Here is a 22138-nt window from a genome sequence, read left to right on the forward strand (position 1 = left end):
TGCCTCCCTCCTGCAAGGACCTTTGTGATTTCAAATCCACCCAGATAATCCCGGATCATCTCCCCATCTCAAGATCTGTTCAATCTGCAAGGAGCCTTTTGCGGTACAGAGTAATATATTCACAGGCTCCAGGGATTAAGGCAAGGGCATTTTGGGGGCAGGGAGCCTTTATTCTGCCTATCATAAAGGGTTGGAAATAATAATAGCAATAGTATCACAATAGCAAAGATAGGGAATCAACCCAAATGCCCATCAACAATAGACTGGATAAAGAAAATATGGTACATATACACCATGGAATACTATGCAGCCATTAAAAGGAACAAGATCGTGTCCTTTGTAAGGACACAGATGAAGCTGGAAGCCATCATCCTCAGCAAACTAACACAGGAACAGAAAACCAAACACTACATGTTCTCAATCATAAGTGGGAACTGATCAAGGAGAACACATGGACAAAGGGATCTGTCCGGGGGACAGGGGATGGATGAAAGGATGGAGGAGAGATCAGGATAAATAGCTAATGCATGTGGGACTTAATATCTAGGTGATGGGTTGATAGGTGCAGCAAGCCACCATGGCACACATTTACCTATGTATCCTGCACATTCTGCACATGTATCCCAGAACTTACAATAAAAGCAAATTTAAAAAATAATAATAGCAATAGTAGCTCTTATTGAGTGCTTGGGATATTTGCCAAGTACTATGATACACAAAGTATGATACATAATTAATTCCCCTAGTCCTCATGAGCGTCCAATGTAATAGGTACCACTATTATCCTATTTTACAGATGAGTGCAATGAAAAGCTAAGTAACTTGTCCATGGCCACAAATCTGATAAGTGACATAGCCAAGATTTGAACCCAGGCAGTCAGATCCTAGATCCTTTGCTCTTGAGTATGTGGGGTTTGTCATATCATTTTCTAAACCAACATCAACGTTTAAAATACTTAATAAAAGGCTGGGCTCAGTGGCTCGCACCTATAATCTCAGCACTTTGGGAGGCCAAGGTGGGAGGATCTCTTGAGGCCAGGAGTTCAAGGCTACAGTGTGACCTATGGTCACACCACTGCACTCCAGCCTGGGCGACAGAGCAAGACCCTGCCTCAAAAAATTAATTCATTAACTAAAATAAAATAGTTAATTATAATACTAAGATGGTCACATGTAGCACAAAATGAAAAAGGCAGATTACTAAAGTACATTACGAAAGGGTTACATGTTGTGAAAATGTCTTGTGAATATGTTTTGTGGGGAAAAAAGATCTGGACACCGGGTGTTAACACACATCTGTCTGGGTGGTGGGGCGCAGTGGCTCACACCTATAATCCCAACACTTTGGGAGGCCCATGTGGGCAGATCTCTTGAGGTCAGAAGTTCAAGACCAGCCTGGCCAACATGGTGGAACCCCATCTCTACTAAAAATACAAAAATTAGCCAGGCGAGGTGGAGGGTACCTGTAATCCCAGCTACTCGAGAGCCTGAGGCTAAAGGGTTTTCTCACCCAGAAGTAGGTTAAAATGTGTCTACTAATGAATGCATATTACTTCTATAATGAGGGGGAAAAAGCAGTTGTTTTAATTAGGAGAAATATGCAAGGCCGGAGGGAAGCAGCCCAGAGCTGTCTAAACAGGAAACTGGTGTAACGTTCACTCTCCACCACCCTGGGCTTGGGCCCTTCTTGCCTCCCCAGGGACACGGGCCCTCCTTCAGCTGTGCCACTGGCTGGTGTGGGGGCTTTTCCCACTGGCAGAGGCTGGTGGCAGGCCAGGGACAGCCTGGAGTGGCTGGAAGTCCTGAGGAGGGAGACACCTGGCCGATGAAATCCAGCCCAAGCAGGAGCAGAGAAGATGCAGTGGGATCCCTGAAGTCCGAGGCCAGGGGGACAGCCCCTCCTCCACCTCTTCTGAGCTCTGTGGGGGTCTCCTCTTCCTGCTGCACATGCTCTCACCATGCTCTGCCTAATTTTGCTAGTTTCCATTCTACAAATTAGTAAGTTCCCATTTCTTTCTTTCTCAGAACAGAATCCTTCTTCACACACACAGATACTTCACCTCCCAAAACTCACGCCTACCCCTGGCCACCAGCACAACTTGTGTAGATGAAAGCAGCACCTTATAGCTTCTTCCCAACGACGCTGTGACAGTGGAGAGGCCCCCAGGCTGTGAAGTGGCATTACCACTGATTCTAGTTCCAGAACTTCACCATCACCCTGTCGACGCTCCTTCTCCAAGCCCAGGCCTCCCCAGCCTCCCAGAAGAGCTGGGCTGCTTTTCTATCCAGGCTCAGATCCAAGGGCCCTTAACCCCAGAGGACCCCTAGCTGTGTGCTACAGAAGAGCAGGAGGAGGACACCCCCTACACATGCGAGCTATGTCTTGGCCTATCCCATGTACCCCACGCAAACACAAATGCAGGCACCTGCTGCCTGAGAAGACATACGGCAGCATGAGTGGGAGGCACCCTGTGTTAAGTACATACTGGACATGTGACGATCACTTACAAATTTAATCCCACCAGTGATCTGATGGGGTGAGCTCCACTATTACCCCATCTTATCGATAAGAAAACTGAGACTAAGGCTGGGCGCAGTGGCTCACACCTGTAATCCCAACACTTTGGGAGGCCAATGTGGGCGGATCACTTGAGGTCAGAAGTTCAAGACCAGCCTGGCCAACATGGTGGAACCCCATCTCTACTAAAAATACAAAAATTAGCCAGGCAAGATAGAGGGTACCTATAATCCCAGCTACTCAGGAGACTGAGGCAGGATAATTGCTTGAACCCGGGAGGCGGAGGTTGCAGCAAACTGAAATTGTGCCACTGCACTCCAGCCTGGGGACAGAGTGAAACTCCATCTCAAAAAAAAAAAAAAAAAGACAAAAGACATAAGAAAACTGAAACTCAAAGAGGCCAAGTAGATTGCCTAAGGTCACACAGTCACTAAGTGCCAGGACCAAGAGTGGAGCCAAGGTGTATGATTAAAGAGGAAGCTGTCACAGAGATGCCCTATCTCAACCCCAGATACTGCCATGGTTAGGGAGAAATGGGAAGTCCGAGGCTGAAAGCGGCAGCCAGGGCCTTTCCCTGATTCATCTGTTGACCAGGTATCTGAGGAGCACGAGCCACGGGCCAGATATGGGCCAGGTGCTGGGAAGTCTCCCCGATGAGCAGAATGGACAGGGTCCCTGGCCTCCCAGCACGCATAGTCTGTGGGTCAGGACTGCCGAAGACCTGGCCCCAAGATCACGCCTTGCATGAAAGCAGGAAAACTCAACCCCAGGATTTCTGATTTCAACTCCAAACTGCCCAGCACCTAAGTCTCTTCCAAGACAAATCACGACACATCATTTTGCGAGCCTGGTATGCAAAAACCTGTGTTTATATCTAAGACGGACTGGGGGCAGGTGGAGATAATTTTTTTTTTTCAAAAATGATTCAGCAAGGGACATCTTTAACTAGATCCCTCCCCCAACTCAGCACAAACCCTAAGACATTGGACCTGCACTGACTTGTCAGGAACTCCAAATATACCTGCATTCCCAGAACTGGTGCTATTTCTAAGGACAAATGCTGCCTCCCTCATTTACCCACTATACTGTATTCCCTCTTACACTCTCAGGGCCCAGGCCAGAACGAACACAGCTAGAAAATAACATGATGCATGGAAGAAAGCAAGGGCTCTCAAATTCCATTATGACAAACCACAACCCATCCACAGTATCAGTGACCAAATGGGTAGGTCAATCCCTGTACTCACCCCATTGCCCTTAGGCCCCTGTTACATGAGAGTGCATTTGTGTATTAGGCCTGCCCCTCATGAAATACCAAAAACTGGGTGACTTAAACAACAGACATTTGTCTCACAGTTCTGGAGACCAGAAGTCCAAAATCAAAGTGTTGGCGAGGCTGGTTCCTCCCGAGGGAGAACCCCCGGTGTTCCTTAGCTTGCAGATGCATGACTCAGATTTCTGTGTCTGTCTACGCATGGCCTTCTCTCCCTGTGTCTGTCTCTCCTCTTCTCATAAGGAAACCAGTCATTCTGGATTAGGGCCCACTGTATTCCATTATAACTTCAACTCAACTAATTACATCTGCAAAGACCCTCTTTCCAAATAAGATCCCATTCTGAGAATGGGGATTAGGACCTTGACATATGAAATTAGTAAGGACAATTCAATCATAACAGGCACCTACCACAGCCCACAGCCCAGAAGGAGCCAGACGATGTCTTCTTACAGGAGACCACATCCAATCCATCCCCATGCCCAGGAAAGGCTGGCCGTGCCAGGGGATACTGGTCTCCAAAGCAGCCCACTCATGTGCGCTGGCTTCAAAAGGCAAGGCCCATAGGAGACCTCTCTCTCTGGAGTCCATCCTTGGGAGGTTGCAAAACCAAAGCTGTCACTGATGGGGCAGCAACAGAAAACCAGGGTTTGGAGACAGGCTGTGCTGAGGAGGGGAGGGCCACAGCTGTGAGAGACACCCAAGAGGGCAGATGAGGCTGTCTAAGAGACATTGCCATCAGCAGCTCTTGTTACAGACGGGAAAGTCCTCGGTGCCAATGGCTCACCACTTCCCTTTCCATGCAGCCCAGCAATGAGACTGTTCATTCTCCTGGATTCCTACAAGACCCCCAAACCCTTACAATCATCCTACTTATCAGCCTTCACTGGGGTACCTACAGCTGCCTCTGTACCCTCCAAACTTAGGGGTTGCATAACAGCCTGGAAGGATGCCCCCCAACTTAAGTCCTGTTCTTCTAGCACGTGGCTAGGGCACGTTTCCCAGCATCCTTTGCACTTGGTCACATGCCAGATTCTGTTCATTAGAAGGTGGGAGGGGGTCAGGCACAGTGGCTCATGCCTGTGATCCCAGCACTTTGGGAGGCCAAAGCAGGAGGATCACTTGATCCCAGGAGCTCAAGGCTGCAGTGAGCTGTGATCACACCACTGTACTCTAGACTGGGCAATATGCAAGACCCTGTCTCTTGGGGGAAAAAAATAAAGCAGGTGGGAGGAAAGAGATACATCCACTTCAGGTATGGCCCATAGAAACCTCCACCCCCCTGAGCCATCCACCGCTCTTCCTCTTCCTCCATGCAGTGGTCAAAGGATTCTGTGGTAGCCTCCAACACCTTTGGAGATGATAGCACAGAGACCCATTGTGGTCAGACAGCAGAGTCCCACCCCCAAATCCCAATGGATCATGACTTGAGTGAGAGATAAACTTATAGGAAGAAATAACTTGTTACTGCTGTTAGGCTACCTTCACTAATAGGAAAGCTTTGTTGCTATGCCTTATGCCAGAATACTCTCCCCACAGAGCTTCCCATGGCTCCCTCCTTCTCATGCTTCAAGTCTCAGCTCAAATGTCACCTCTACAGAGAGGCCACCCTAAGGCCTTCCCCAGCTAAGCTAGTGTTCCTGGCTAATGACTCTTTTTTTTTTTTTGAGACAGAGTCTCGCTCTGCCGCCCAGGCTGGAGTGCAGTGGCGTGATCTTGGCTCACTGCAAGCTCCGCCTCCCGGGTTCATGCCATTCTCCTGCCTCAGCCTCCCGAGTAGCTGGGACTACAGGCGCCCGCCACCTCGCCCGGCTAGTTTTTTTGTATTTTTTAGTAGAGACGGGGTTTCACCGTGTCAGCCAGGATGGTCTCGATCTCCTGACCTCGTGATCCGCCCGTCTCGGCCTCCCAAAGTGCTGGGATTACAGGCTTGAGCCACCGCGCCCGGCCTAATGACTCTTTATTACAGTACCCGGTTTCTTTCCTTCCTAGCATCCATCACGATCCAACATGATTAAATGTGTTACTTTGGCTTTTTCTGCTTTCCCTACAAGATTGTAAGATCCTCTAGAGATCTTCAGGGTCCTGTTCACTACTTTATCCCCAGCGACAAGCACATTGCCCAACACACATCAGGTCCTCTTTGAGTATTTGCTAAATCAACAAAAGAACAAATTCTAAGAATATTCTAAGGTTGTCATCCAGGATAGAAGACGACTCTTGAATAACAAGACAAGCAATTCCTCAACTATCCAGCATAAGAGTAGGGCTATAGCACCATCAAGAATAAAAATGTCAACTCTACTTTTCACACTGGCAGGCTCCAATGTGGAGGACACATGCCCCAGGGGGAACAGGACAATCCATTGGGTGTAGGAAGGAAAATCCTCACATAAATGGAAGATGTAGTACTTATCCCATCCTTTCTACAATGCCATCTGCCTTTACACTGGATGATGATGATGATGATGATGATGACAACAATGACAGCAAGAGCAAAAAATACTTAAGCACATCCTCTGTGCCAGACACTATTGAAGCATTTTACATATATCACGTCATTCACTTCTCACAAGTCTTATGAGGTGTGTTCTTCAATTATTCTCATTGTATAGATAAGGAAATGGAGGCCCAAAGAGGTGACATGACAGACCCAAGGTCACACCCCTACCAAGTGGCAGGGCCAGGATCTGATGGCCCTTCTTTATACCATCACCGCATACCAATAACTGAAAGGCAAATAAGTTTATGGACACTTCAGGCATTGGTTGTGTCTTATTTCTGATGAGATGCTTCATTGCAGGAGCTTGGGGACCACCCTCAGACAATGGATTTCTTCTTAGGAGATGCCAGCAAGAAAGTATTATTACTTATTTAGTAGTAGTAGTAGTAGTAGTATTTTCACATTTATTTCAAAAACATTTTGATAAAATAACAACTTTCAAAAATAATCATTTTTTCCATGAAAAGAAGTCCAAGAGTGGATTTCAGGATGAGCCAAAATACAGTAAACTCTGGCTTCGGCACCCTTGTCCACAACAGCACTTTTCCAGGCTGTGTTTCTGGTCTTTTCCTAGTATCCCCTGTCTCCCCACTAATCCGGCACCTCTAGGATGAGCACCGGGTCTCCTTTCTCTTGGTACTTCCAACACCTGGCAGAGCAAGTCCTCTGCACACATAAGGAATTCATGTGTTTGCATCCTGCTGTCATGAAGAAAGTCTAAACGAAGCTGCCTGGTCTCAGGCAGGGTGTTCATGACACACAGAACTGATACATCTTTGAGATAATTTAGGAGAAGAAAACACCACAGAGCCGGAAGAAGACTTGAGACTGAGAGTAGGAAAAACAAGTTCAAATTGTAGCTCTGCCCTTTCCTAAACTTGGACATGTCACCTCATCTCTCCAAGACTCAATCTCTTCATGAATAAAGCAGGGATAGCTCCCCCTTCACTGGACCACTGCGGGGATTAAGGAGTTATCTCTGATGTGCTTTCACAGAGACTAGGACACAGTGAGCATTCATGAGAAGAGGCTGTCATCAATGGTATCACTATTACCATTATGAAGTGGGAACCCCAAGAACCTAATACCAAGGAAACAGACAGCTCCCACGTTTGAGAATCCCTCACTCATGGGCAGCCACAACTTGCCAAAAATAAGCAGACAGAGAAAATATGCCTAAGCAAAAGTGAAAGCGTCAGGATAAAAAGCCTATTCAGTTAAGATGGACGCAGTCCAGGCCCTCAAAGGGGCCCACCACCACAGCTGACCCTAAAATGCCAGACCCACAAACAGGTGGCACCACATTGGCTCCTGAAACAAAATCCAGGCCTCCCAAATGGACAAGATGCAAAAGGACACCTAAGGCTCAACTCAGAAAGGCCCGAGAGCAGACCCCTTTCCACCCGGAGACTGCTCAACTGGGTTCCTCAGAAAGGAAAGAAAACTAACATGCCCAACAGTGCCACAAGCTCCCTCCCTACATTCAGAGACAACCAGCTCCTTAACTCTATGCAGAAGGCTGGGGATGGAAGGAATCCCAGCACCATCTTATCCAACACCCCTGCAAAGCAACAGGGAACCCGGAAGCCAGGAAGGGAGGTGGTGTGTTTCAGACTCAGTCTTCTCTACCAGAGGCCAGGCCTTGGGGGTCCTCACCAGGGGGCCTTTTTTTCTTTCTGGTCTTATTGTATTAAGTTTCTATTATACAATATTTTCCACATCTTAAAAAGTACATACAATAAAATCCATTTAATTCTCACCCAGTAAGACAGAAACTACTATTATCTCACTTGACAGATATGGAAACTGAGGCACAGAAATATAACAAAAGAATTAGCATCCAGTCACACTTCTAGTAAGTGGCTGATATGGTCTGGCTGTGTCCCCACTCAAATCTCATCTTGAATTGTCGTTTCCATAATCCTCATGTGTCATGGGAGGTAACTGAATCATGGGGCCGGTTACCTCCATGCTGTTCTCGTGATAGTAAGTAAATTCTCGTGAGAGCTGATAGTTTTACAAGGGGCTTCCCCCTTCACTCAGATCTCCTTCTCCTTGCTGCCACCATGTAAAGAAGGCTTCTCCTTCCACCATGATTGTAAGTTTCCTGAGACCTCCCCAGGTATATTGTGATATTGTGAGTCAATTAAACCTCTTTCCTTTATAAATTACTCAGTCTTGGGTATGTCTTTTTGTTTGTTTGTTTGTTTGTTTTTGAGACAGACCCTTGCTCTATCAGCCAGACAGGAATGCAGTCGTGTGATCTCCGCTCACTGCAGCCTCCGCCTCCCAAATTCAAGCAATTCTCTGCCTCAGCCTCCCAAGTAGCTGCGACTACAGGCATGTGCCACTACACCCAGCCCCTACACCTGACCCCTGGTGATCCACTCGCCTTGGCCTTCTGAAGTCCTGGGATTACAGGTGTGAGCCACTGCACCCAGGTTGGAATATGTCTTTATTAGCAGCATAAGAATGGACTAATACAGTGGCAGAGCAGGGATTTGCATCACAAATCAGGATTGAGAGTCGACATGTTCATATGGGAGCTAGGCTGCTGGTGGCCACCATCAGTTCCTGCCTACCGTCGATGTGCATGCCATTCCTTCTCTAAGAGAGAAATTTCCTTTCCTTGAAGCTGAGCTGGGCTTACTGATCTGAGTCGGTGCAAGTGATGTCCTGGGATTTATGAGGCTGTCATAAGAAGCCTATAGCTTCTGCCTGGGACTCTTCTGCTTGAGACCACCACATGGTAGATGTTTGGTGAACAGTCCCAGCTGAGGCTGGGTGTGGTGGCTCATGCCTGTAATCCCAGCACTTTGGGAAGCCAGGGTGGGCAGATCGCATGAGGTCAGGAGTTCAAGATCAGCCTGGCCAACATGATGAAACCCCATCTCTACTAAAAATACAAAAAGTAGCTGTATATGATGGTACACACCTGTAATCCCAGCTATTCAGGGGGCTGAGGTGGGAGAATAGCTTGAACCCAGGAGGCAGAGGTTGCAGCGAGCCAAGGCTGCACCACTGCACTCCAGCCTGGGTGACAGAGATTCCATCTCAAAAACGAACAAACAAAAAATAGTCTCAACTAAGCCCAGTCTTCCAGCCATCACCACTAAGGTACCAGATGTGTGAGTGAAGATTCCAGAACCTTCGAGGCCAGGTGACACCAAATGACCTCAGTCCAGGCTACAAAGAGTAGAAGAATCACCCAGCTTAGCCCTACCCAGATCTATGACCCACAAATCTACTTGTTTATATTACATGACACCCATTAATCTCACAGGATCAGGGCAGCCATCCCTGCTAACTACCTAGCAAATCTCTCTCAATTCCACCCAAGCAGCTCCTCCACAATGAGCCCTCCCCATTCCTCACCATCTCTCCCACACCCAAATGGACAAAAGCCTTTCCTCCTCATACCATACCCAATGAAAACTCCCGCTATGGCACTAAGCACTCAATCCTGCAAGGGTGAGTTTGAGTCTGTCTCCCTCTCTTGCAGGCTGGGACTCCATCCTTCCTCCTCCCTCTCTCTGCAGAGTTTAGCACTCAATATGATGGCAAACATGTGCTGAACAAATGAGAAAGTTCCATCAAAACAGGGTTCAGAGCAAAACCCTATTTTACCCAGTGACATTTTACTGCTGTGAGCAAAGCAAACACATGACTCTAGAGCAGTTTCTCAACCCCTGCACCACTGACATGTTTGCTGGATCACTCTCTGTAGTGGGGACTGTCCTGTGCACTGTAGAACGTTTAGCAGCCTCTCTGGCCTCTACACACTGGATGCCAGTAGCACCCTGTATCCCAGGTGAGAAAATCAAACACGTCTCCAGACATTGCCAAATGCTCCGTACCCTGGAGTAGGGAGGAGGAGGTAAAAATCACCCTGGTTGACAACCACGCACTGCTTTAGACAGTAGGACCCAGTGTTTTACCCAGGGCTGCACAGGGATTGTAACACCTGTCCAAAAGTCACACACCACTTGCCAACTATTCCAAAACCATGTGCCGGTGCTCCTCTCATATGCACCTGCCCCTGAAGACCCCACGGTAACCAGCAAGTTCCTAACCAGAACCCCGTGAATGAATTGCCAGAGCTGGGAGTTCTTCTTGAGATGAAATGTCACCCTTCTCAGCAGGAGACTGAGCAGTGACACTGACAGTCCCCACCCAGGGCCTGAAGGCCTGCTCTCTCAAGGTGTGAGGGGGAAGGACCATTTATAAGCTCTTCACACATAATTGGCTTTCCCTGTCACTTCACCAACAATGTCATCTCAAACAGGACCTCCACAGTGTGCTCAAAGATGCAAATCCAACCACATCGTTCCTCTTCTGAAAACCTGAGAATGGACCCTACTCCCCTGCAGTCCAAACCCCTAAGCAAGACTTTAATTCCCTACACAGGCTAGACTCTACTAGTTAGCAACAACAGCAAAAATCACGACAGTGGTGGTTCCCAACAACTGAGTGACTGTCACATGCTATGAATTCAGCTGAGCCTCTCTGATGTATCTTCTCATTTGCTTCTTCCCAACCATGACCCTGTGGGGTAGACACCAGTGTTATTTCCATTCCACAGATAAGGGAATTAAAGTTCAGAGAGTGGAGGTAACTTGCCCAAGATCACACAGCAAAGTTCATCCAATGGCACTGGAAGTCAAGCCCCATACTGCTCATACCTGATAAAGCAATATAGGCTCCATGAAGATTTGAATCCAATTTAATAACTGCTATATCTCTAGTGCCTAGGGCAGTGCCTACAGCAGGCATTCAAACGGCAGAGGGGAGGCAAAGGAGAGGAGCAAAGGTGGGAAGGGAAAGAGAAAGAAAGAGAAAGTGGGAGGGAGAAAAGGAAGGAGAGGAAGGAGAAGGGGAAAGAAGGGCAGTTTCTCTCCAGTGGCATATGTGTGAAACCTGCCTAGTTACCAGACCATCTGGGGGATTTATTATAATACAACGTCCCAGCCAAAGTGGTAAAATATCATCATTCTTGGTCACTCCAGGGAAAAAGAAGAAGGAAACAAAGAGGCTGAACAGATAAATAAAAGAATGAATTGAGGCCAGGCATGGTAGTTCCTGTCCGTAATCCCAGCACTTTGGGAGACCAAGGTGGGAGGATCGCTTGAGGCCAGGAGTTTGGGACCAGCCTGGGCAACATAGCAAGACCCTATCTACACAAAAGTTAAAATACCAGCCAGGCATGGCGATGCTCACCTGTAGTCTCAGCTACATGGGAGACTGGGCAGGAGGATCGCTTGAGCCCAGAAGTTCACAACTATAGTGAACCATGATCAGGCCATTGCACTCTAACCTGGGCAACAGAGCAAGACCCTGTCTCTAAAACAGAGAGTGAGAGTAAGAGAGCGCACCCACATAAGCGAGTGAAGTGATATTACTTAGCAGAAGGGGAAAATGACAGGGCATAGATTTCAAGCCAAAATCCTATCTCATGCCCATCAGAATGAGCTTCAGAAGAAGGTTCCAATATGCTCTACTTTCTTTTATATATATATTTATTTTACTTTACTTTAAGCTCCGGGATACATGTGCAGAACGTTCAGGTTGGTTGCCTAGGTGTATACACATGCCATGGTAATACCTTACACTTTCAAGATCCTCCCTGGGTGTTTCTGATGGGCAGCTAGGCTTGGGATGGGCAGGTTGAGAAGAGAAAGGAACAACCTGCAGTCCACTGTCAACGTGGCCCACCTGTATTTACCATCAGTGCCAACCCTCTCACCCCTTGTGGGGGAAGGGAGGGTGGCCACCCAAGCTGCAACAGGTTTCTGGGCCACCTGGGGGTGGAGCCGACCAATGCAAACAGTGGAGAGGGAAGATGGCTACCTCCACACGGGCAGTTTCAAATCAGGGCTCTGGCTCTGTGCCACAAGAGACCCACTTTGCTCCGAAACCAGGAGAAGCCTTTCAGAAAGCAATTTGATCACACTCATGATAGGATACATCAAATTAAGGATGACACCAAGCTACCAAAATCTACCTGTGGATCGCCAAGTTTAGCAGCCAGGCAGCATAGATGAGGGTGCAGGCAACAGGTACTTTTACACCTTGTAGCTGAAACATACAGTGGGGCAACCTCTTTTGCGGGGTGCTGCCAAACTTCCCTTTAAAGTTAAAATATGCCATAGCCTTCAGCTCAGAAATAAACCTCCAGGAAGCTGTCCTTTGGATATACCCATACATACACATGAAGAATAACGCAAAGATCACCCTTCTCTGTCACTGGAGGGAATATAAATGGTGCAGCCACTTGGGAAAACAGTCTGACCGTTCTTAAAATGATGAAACTGAGTTAGCATAAGACCCAGCAATTCCACTCCTAGGTATATGCCCAAAAGAAATAAAAACAGACACCCACACAAAAACTTGTAGAGAAACATTCTTAGCAGCACTATTTACATTAGCCAAAGGGTGGCAACAACCCAAGTGTTCGTCAACAGATGATTGACTACATAAATTGTGGAATAGCCATACAATGTATCATGATTCTGCCATAAAAAGGGAAATTTCTGATCCACGCAACAAAGAGGATGAACTTTGAAAAATGCTGAGTCAAAAAGGCCAGTCACAAAAGCCCACATATATATGATCCATTTCTATGAAATGTCCAGAACAGGGAGGTTTATAGAAACAGAATTAAATTTAACAGTTGCTTACGTCTGGTAGGGGGGATGAGGGGATGGGGCGATGGTGAAAGGTATGGGGTTTCATTTTGAGGTGATATAAATGTTCTACATTTGATGGTAGTGGTGCTTGCACATATATATAAATATACTAAAACCACCACATTATACATGTTGCATACAATGGGTGAATTCTATGTATATTATGTGAATTATGTCTTAATAAAACTATTATTAAAAACAACAAAAAAAAAAAAAAACAGTACAAGGCCGGATGAGGTGGCTCATGCCTATAATCCCAATGCTTTGGGAGGCCAAGGAGGGAGGATCACTTGAGCACAGGAATTCGAGACCAGCCTAGACATAGCGAGATCCCATCTCTACAAAAAAATAAAATAAAATTCAATTAAAATAAATTACCCAGGCATGGTGGTGCATTCCCATGGTCCTAGCTACTTGGGAGACTGAGGCAGGAAGGTCACTTGAGCCCAGAGGGTAGAGGCTGCAGTGAGCCATGATCATGCCATTGCACTCCATCCTGGGTAACAGAAAGAGACCCTGTCTCAAAAAAATTAAATCTGTTTAAAAAAAGAGTACAACGATAGTCACTTCGACTAATAAGAAAAGCCTGGAAATAGCACAAAATGCTCCTCTCTGGAGTTAAACTGTTACATTGAGGCCTGTGCCATTACATGTCATGTGTCAAAGAAAGAATGAGATCAATGTGTGCTGATAAGAAACCACCGCCAACATCATTATTAATTAACAAAAAGAAGTCAAGGTGCAGAAGTGTATAGGAGTTCCCATTTTTTTAACCCACACATTATGCAAGCGTAGGCTATTTCTGGAAGATAAAAGTAATTTGTAACGAGCTTGCCTCAGTAGCATGGATTAGGGGCTGGGGAGGAGAAACATTTGAGTTGACTCCTTAACCCCCAGGAATATATATTTCAATTCAAAACTAGTTAATTTAAAAACACAAATTAGAGCAAATCTTTGCAACTGAAAATTGCTTAAGTGCCTTTATTAGTTAAAAACAGTCTTAGAAACTTTAGGATCTGAACCAACAGACCAATCTAAAGGAGGTGGGGGAGGAAGGACACCTCGGACACCGCTACCAGGACCAGAGCTGCATTTGAAAGCTACAAAACATTCAACAACTCACTCTCCCTGCTTGGAGACTAAAGCGAAGGCCCCTCAGTGCTGTGGTGTGCAGTAAAACACGGTAGCATTTGGTGACCACACTATGAGTTTCTGCAAGCTTGGGCTAGTTAGCCCTTAAGAGGACAGACGCGTCGACCAGCTGTGGGAAGCAGACGAGCCCTGATGCTGTCAGATAGGGGACAGACCCACCAGGCAAGGAGGGCTGCCCGAATGCCGTTTCCAAGTTGGCTGACCCCGGCTTCTGTTATTTCACCAGAGCTGTCCTGGCTGAACTTCCTCCACCTGCTGTAAACCTCATCAGAGACCCACACAAACTGGCAATGCTTTCATTTTTAGAAGAATAAAAGAACACATCAAACCAACAACAATCACAGTAATGACAAGATAGGAAAGTGGACAGGTGCTCAGGCCAGGGCCCCAGAGGACAGGCCACACTGCCCCGCTGCCCCACCCAGTGAGTACTCACAGAAGCCCTCGATCTTGTCAGCGGTCTTGCTCCAGGCCACCTGCCGCGTCTCCATGATCACCTGGACGGTCCTCCGCTCAGGGGTGGACTTGCGGAAGCTGAACACAGTCATCACCGTCCCCAGCTCCAGGGCTCTCTTGATCTGGCTCTTCTCATATTCCGCAAGGGAATCCACATTGACCATGGTGGACATTGTGGGCCACTCCAGGGAGGAAGGAAGGAATCAGGAGAAATCAGGAGGCTGAAAGGGCAGAATTAAAGAGTGAACTGACTTTAGTATTGAAGGGGATTTAGGTAACAGGGCATGAACTTCAGGAACCAAAATCCTGTCTCATGTCAATCAGGATGAGTTTTAGGAGAAGGTTCTAGTGGCAAGGCATTGCTGGCCACTCAGAGAGCTTAGGCAGGACACAAAGGTTTAAATGGAAACTGAAGTGTGAGAAGAGCCCCTGGCCTCAAGGACCCAACCATTACCTGGGCTTTGAATAACCAAATCACCCTGGCCTGGCAGTGACCTCCTCTCTCCCCAACCACTCTTATCCTACAGAATATTTGAATAGCCAAAACAACCCAGCCTGGCTCCCATCTCTCACCCCTGATCTCCAATATCCTTCTCTATCCTGTCTAGAGACTGCTAACCATCTCTTTACTTCCTAAGCAAAACTAAAAACACACAAAAAAATGAGATAAACAAAAAACAAACCAAGCCTTCAGAAGCGTCCATGGAGACCTTGGCAAATGGTTCCTCTGCATATAAATGAGGATAAAAGGCAGGAAATGTCAGCTCTTGGAAGCTTCAAGTTCAAACCCCAGAGAAGGCTCCTGCTGACTGTGTGGCTCTCGGTAGACTGCTTGACCTCTCTGTGCCTGTTTCAGCCTTTTTAAAATGGGAGTGTTCAGAAATGCCCCAGCAAAGCACCTGGGGTGATGCCCAGCACCTAGAAGGTGTCCTTGATTGCTGTTTATGCTCGTGGGCGGTGTCAGAGAGGTGCTTGGGCCCAAAATCTTGGAGGAATCCTTTCGTGGACTCTCTCATGACCACTTCCAACGCATCTCACCCTTTCACCGGCTCCTCCTAGGATCTCATACTTGAACTATTCTAATCCTGGTCTCCCCACTTCTTCCCTGACCTGCTAGGGTTAATTCTCAAACCCAGAGCCAGAAAGATCCTTTTAGAATATGAATCAAATCATGTCACTCCTCTGCTCAAAATCTGTAGTCACTCTCTGAGCCCTCACTCTGTACCATCCCCTTATTCTGCCTCCCTAATCCCCAGAAACACATTGCCTGCCCCCAAAATAGGACTTAGAGTGACGGAGCTCCCCAGGCCCTGGAGCTGAGCCACCAGAGACCCCCTTGCCAGCTAGGCCAAAGCCACTACAAGAAGTTACTTAGATCCTCTGGGCTCATTTCCAATCCCATAAAAGAAGGTAACAGTATCCACCATCTAAATGTGTTTGTAAGGCTTAAACAAGATAATGTATCTCAGGCCCTTAAAACAATGATACAAAGTCAGCACTCCTTAGATTAAGCTATTGTTAAAATTACCATTATTTGTTCTGTTTCTTATCTCCTTCTTTCCCTCCAAGTCCCTGTAGATGCCTGGAGTTGTTACTCTGTAGCTCTCAAGGTTACAGAGGAGAGACCTTTCCAGGATCTAAAGAGGAAGGAGTTCTGAGAAGCTGGTGTTCAGCCAGGGCTGTCTACACTTCCCGCCCGGCTCAGCCTCCTGCCAAGCTGCTCTAAATCTGTGCCTCGCTTCCCTCATCTGTGAAATGGAGGTTAAATGTCCACAAGGGGCAGCTGGGAGGACAAAAAGCTACAAGGTATGCACAGCCTGCAGCATTTAGCAGGGTCTCAGTTAACATTAATCAGGCACTGGGGAAGGCATTAATCAAATGTCAACCCTATGCCAGGCACTGAGCTGGGGACTAGGATGCAAATGAGGGGAATGGGGAGGGGCTCAGGATTTGCCCTTTGCCCCCACCTCCCTCTACTGCACACCCATACCAAAGGCACCTCCTCGGCCAACCACACCAGCAACAGGAGATAATTACACCTGCCCTGTGCCCATGTGGAAACAGACTAATTAACTGAGAATTCTAATGTAGTTACAAGTGCAGCAGCAGAAGCATGCATGGGGAGGCGGCGGGCAGAGAGCATCACGAAGGGCCCCTAAATGTAATCTGGAGTGGGGCTAGGCACTTAAAGGACTCAGAAAAAGTTTTCAGGGGAAAAAAGCAGGCATCTGAATTCAATCTTCCAAAAAAGATGAAGCAGGAGGAACTGGCTTGAAGTTTAAGCAAAGACCGCGAGGCACAACAGAGTATGCTAAAAACCCTGCTGAGAGTTAATGTGCATCTTACCTTATCAGGAGAAACCGAAAACAACCTCCTGATCATTACCCAGGACAAAGGGACGAACAAGGTGCCCCCATGGCCTACTTTATCCCTGTTAAGCAGCCATTTATTGGGCCCCTCCCCGGGTGCCAAGCACCTGTCATGTCTGGTTCATCTCATTTATCTCAATGGGAAATAGTGCAGGGGAAAACTGAAATCCCAAGAGGTCACATTACTTGATCAAAGTCATGTAGACCAGTGGCAGCACAAAGATCAAAACCCTCACCTGAGTCCCAAGCCCCCAGTCCAGAACCCTGTGGCAGAATTTGGCCAGATATTAACTGATTTGCCAGTACTTGCCCCTCTCAAAAGAGGTTAAGGGACTTATCCAAGGCCACACAGATAGACAGTAGCTGAAACTGGATTTGACCCAGGTGCCAACCACAAAGCTTTTCACTATGTTGACTGTCCCCAGCCACGCATCCTGGAGTTCCACACTCCCAGGTCTCTAGGTCATCATCCACTGGAATATAAGTAGGAAACACAAGCCCCACTATAACACCTTCAGTTAGACAGAAACCAGGACAAGGGACCAGGCTCCTCAGTTCTTTCCAGCCCTGCATCTGGGAAGGCCTTGGACTTAACCTTCCCCAGGGTTCCAGTTACTTCCAGCTTGGAAACCCAGTGGATCAGCTCAGCTATAAACACCAGCACTTCCATGCTGCCTCTCACCAATTTTTTTTTTAATACCTGCTCACAGGTTGCCCTAAAAGAGCAGGGGTGGAATTTACACTCTTACGTACAGTGGCTGACACTGTTCCTTTGAAAACACTGTATCCCGGCCGGGCGCGGTGGCTCAAGCCTGTAATCCCAGCACTCTGGGAGGCCGAGATGGGCGGATCACGAGGTCAGGAGATCAAGACCATCCTGGCTAATACGGTGAAACCCCGTCTCTACTAAAAAAATACAAAAAAACTAGCCGGGCGAGGTGGCGGGCGCCTGTAGTCCCAGCTACTCGGGAGGCTGAGGCAGGAGAATGGCGTAAACCCGGGAGGCGAGCTTGCAGAGCTGAGATCCGCCACTGCACTCCAACCCGGCGACAGATGACTCCATCTCAAAAAAAAAAAAAGAAAAAAGAAAACACTGTATCCCCTCTGTTGCTGCAGGGTGGTGTCAGGTGCAGTAATAACGTCCCTTCAACTATTGGAGGGCCCTTACCACTCAATTATTTGCCTGTGCCCCATTTTAACAGAATTGTTTTATGTGGGATTTTTGGATGAACTTGTAACGCTTTTACTACAAAGAGCACTGAAGAGACACAAACTTCTTTGATTTCTGGTTTGGGGTCTTGTAACTCATGAAATGCCCTTCTAAAGAAGCTTATGAGATACAAGAACATGAATGAGCTCATGAGATACAATTGGAAACAGATCTTCATGGCCAAAAGATTCTTGGAGTCCACCATTCAAATCCTGCCAGCACCCAGCTCAGGCCTCCGGCGTGCCATGCTTTAGCAACTATGGCAGGGAGGTCTCCAAGGCCTTGACCCCAGGGGAGTGCACCAGCCATCACAGCAACTTCCATTTTGCTTCTGCTTTTTTGTTGTTGTTTTTTGGAAAAAAAAAAAAAAAAAAAAAAAGGCTTGAAATTCCTTTTTTGTTCCTGTTTCCCATTCTTAATGGGTAATTCTATAAAATCATTTATTTTGTAAATACAAACATGGCTGAGTTTGAATAACTGATTTCTGCCATTTTTACATTTCATGTCTTTCTAAAGGACATTTTCTTGTATCTCAAAAGCTCATTCATGTTCTTGTATTTCATAAACTTATTTAGAAGGGCATGAAATGAGATATAAGGATCCCAAACCAGAAATCAAGGAAGTTTGTGTCTCTTCAGTGCTCTCTGCATGGTAAGCCAGTACAGCATTTCATCCAAAATCCCACAAAACAATTCTGCTAAAATGGGGCACAGGCAAATACTTGTCTGGTAAGGGCCCTCCAACAGTTCAAGGGACATTCCCACTGCACCTGACACCCATCCTGTGGCATCAGAGGGGATACACTATTCTCAAAGGAACGGTGTCAGCCACCGGAGGTGAGAGTGTAAATTCAATTCCTGCTCTTTTAGGGCAACCTGTGAGCAGCTATTAAAAAGCAAAACAAGCATATGCTGCAAGCTTCAATCCTGCAATTGTACATCTACAGAAAGACATGCACAAAGATGCAATATGTATGACAGAAAATCATGGAAGCAATATTTGTAATAGAAATACAAAAAAAAAAAAGCAAAAAAAAAAACAGGAAACAATTGCTCATCAATGTGGGGGGCCTCCTGGATAAACCATGGTGCACACGCATTGAAGAATGCTCAGTTGCTATCAGAAAGAATGAGGATGATAGATAAGCAATTGGATCTGGAAAGATTTGTGAGGTCAATGAAAAAAATAGTTGCAAACAATAGTTGCAAGTGTATGAGTATAATACAATTCCATTTTTATAAAGGCGATCTGCTGGTAAATCCAGGAGAGTGGTTAGTATTTATTGGAGGCTGGGAGAGGGTAGAGGATACGACTTGGACTTTACATTAAGTGATGATGTAACGGGAAAACTTTTCTCTTTGTGTTCTTGCTCTTTTATAAATTAATAAGTGTTTGTTGTTTGTTTGTTTTGAGACGGAGTCTCCCTCTTGTCACCCAGGCTGCAGTGCAGTGGCACGATCTGGGTTCACTGCAATCTCTATCTCCTGGGTTCAAGTGATTCTCCTGCCTCAGCCTCCTGAGTAGCTGGGATTACAGGCTCACCCCACCACGCCCAGGTAATTTTTATAGTTTTAGTAGAGATGGGGTTTCACCATGTTGGCCAGGCTGGTCTGGAACGCCTGACCTCAAGAGATCCGCCCGCCTCGGCCTCCCAAAGTGCTGGGATTACAGGCGTGAGCCACCGCGCCCAACCAAGAAGTGTTTTCACAAGTTTTTTCACCAGCAGTTTTTCACTGACTCTACCGAATGAGTGCAAAACAGCTACTCATGGGGTCTCTGCTTTTCCTCTTCCAGAGGAACTGCCCATACTCCAGTCGCTGGTGGGGGGTGGCAGCTGCATCATTAGGTGACTCAAACATCAGTGAGGCTCACAATGAGGATTGGCCCTGAGTTGGCATACACGTGAGTGCACACACACCGTTGCAAGAGAAACTGCTTGAGGCTGGCATAGACTTCAAAATTCTCTAACAGTGGCCGGGCGCGGTGGCTCAAGCCTGTAATCCCAGCACTTTGGGAGGCCGAGACGGGCGGATCACGAGGTCAGGAGATCGAGACCATCCTGGCTAACACGGTGAAACTCCGTCTCTACTAAAAAATACAAAAAACTAGCCGGGCGAGGTGGCGGGCGCCTGTAGTCCCAGCTACTCGGGAGGCTGAGGCAGGAGAATGGCGGGAACCCGGGAGGCGGAGCTTGCAGTGAGCTGAGATCCGGCCACAGCACTCCAGCCTGGGCGACAGAGCGAGACTCAGTCTCAAAAAAAAAAAAAAAAAAAAAAAAAAAATTCTCTAACAGTTCCCCACAGAACTGTAGCTAAGGACGAGGGCCCATGCCCCCACAGAATGCCCTGGAACCAGAGAGTCAGGAACTGCCCGAGGACTCTCCACGGATGCGCCCCGATTCTCAGCGAACCTCGTGGAACAGCAATAATCTCGACACAGCCCTGGAAAACAGGCTTGGGTGGCTCCAGTATCCAGAAGGGAAACAGACTCAACAAGGTTCTTCAACTTGCCCGGGGTCACACTGATGGAACTGAAATTCAAATTAAATTCTGATGGACAAGGCCACCTGTTACCCTCGAGCATGTCACCCCTTTAAACACCACCCCCCCTCCCATAGTTTCTCACCTTAGTTCAAGATTTGGGTACCAAGAGAGCCCCGCCCCACCCTCCTGCTGGAATCCAGGAGCTCGCTGTCCAAACGGGACACATCTTTAACTTGAACTCTTGCTGTGCAGGTAATGCCCTCATTAGGATTCCAAAGTATAACCAGGAACACGCACAGACACACGCATAATTACGCAGAGAGTTGTGGAGCGGGCATCGCGAGTGTCATGCAACCTCTCCAAAAGTCTCGGGGAAGGACTGCGCCTCCCGCGGTATCGCTCCCACCCGTCACCCGCAACCACCGAAGTGAGACGGGGAAGTGTGGCTCCGAGCGTCCGAGAGCTCTGGGCACAGGGGCGGTCAGGAGAGACGGCGCCACCCCACGTAGAGCCGCTCGGAAAGGGGAGTTTTGAACGCCAGCCCCCGCACGACCTCTGACCTTCCTCCGGGTCCCCATTCAAAGTTGGGGCCGCCCCACCGCACAGACCGGAGAGGTGGCGCTGGCCCCGGGTGAGGAAGTGCCGGCGGCTGAGCCAGGATCCCTGCCGTCACCAAACGGACCCGGGCACGGTGGGCCGGGGTCCCGGAGGGTGCGCCCCGTCCCTGCCCGCTCCGGCTGAGCCAGGGCGCAGACCCCCTCGGATACAGCGCCCTGGGCGCCGGTCCCCGCCGGGCGCAGGTCCCTGGGCGCCCTGCTTGCCTCGCTCCCGACCGAGCAGCTCACCTGGCCGTGCCTCCGGGGCGCAGCTGCCCGCCTGCCCCGGGTTTGGGCTCCGAGGTCCCGCGCGCAGCCGCCCGCGTCCGGACTCGGGTTACTCCCCGCGGCTCACGCCCTCCGCCACCGGCGCTCGCTACTTCTGCTTCGGCCGCGGCCCCGCGCCACGTGATCCACGGGGGCCGCCCCCCGCTCCGCCCCGCCCCGCCCCTGGCGCGCCCAGTCTGATCTGCCTCTCGGAGCGCACCCCGAGCTCCGCGTCCCCGCGCCCTCCCCGCCGTGGGGCGGCCCAGGCCTGGAGCCCCGCCTCTGCGTGCCAAGGAAGAAACTGAGGCAGCCCGAGGGGAGGCTACCTGCCCGAGGCCACTTGGCCAGGTGCAAAGGGAGTGCACCAATATCGCAGCATTCCTGGAGCGCCGGCCGCAGTCCAGGTGTTTGCTGTATACTTAACACACTCCCGGTCGGGCGCCCGGGCTCACGCCTGTCATCTCAGCACTTTGGGAAGCCTAGACGGGAGGATCGCTTGAGTTGGAGAGTTCGATGCAGCAATGAGCTAGGACTGGTGTGGCCAAGGGACACTCCGTCTCAAAATAAATTAAATAAATAAATAAATAAATAAATAAATAAATAATAAAAATAAATATACTCCTCA

At 48.3% G+C, this 22138-nt stretch overlaps 1 protein-coding gene across 7 annotated transcripts in view; it reads right to left on the reverse strand.

The window, feature by feature from the left end:
• PLCG2 (phospholipase C gamma 2) overlaps positions 1-21656 on the reverse strand; it is a 184326-nt gene extending 162670 nt beyond the window's left edge. For 5 of the 7 annotated variants that reach the window (XR_002519326.2, XM_021932204.2, XM_009196941.3 and 2 more), the window contains exons 1-2: positions 21496-21656; positions 14569-14809 (exon numbers count right to left, since the gene is read on the reverse strand). Coding sequence is in view for 4 of the 7 variants with exons in the window: in XM_021932204.2 (XP_021787896.2) it covers positions 14569-14761 (193 nt within the window). In the remaining 3 variants the exon portion in view is untranslated. Of the gene's footprint in view, positions 1-14568; positions 14810-21495 lie in introns of those variants that run through there. The other 2 variants (XM_021932209.2, XM_021932206.2) reach the window with 2 other exon arrangements.
• Positions 21657-22138: the final 482 nt, after the last annotated feature.

Source organism: Papio anubis, chromosome 18 (genome assembly GCF_008728515.1).
Source record: "Papio anubis isolate 15944 chromosome 18, Panubis1.0, whole genome shotgun sequence".
Lineage (NCBI taxonomy): Eukaryota > Metazoa > Chordata > Mammalia > Primates > Cercopithecidae > Papio > Papio anubis.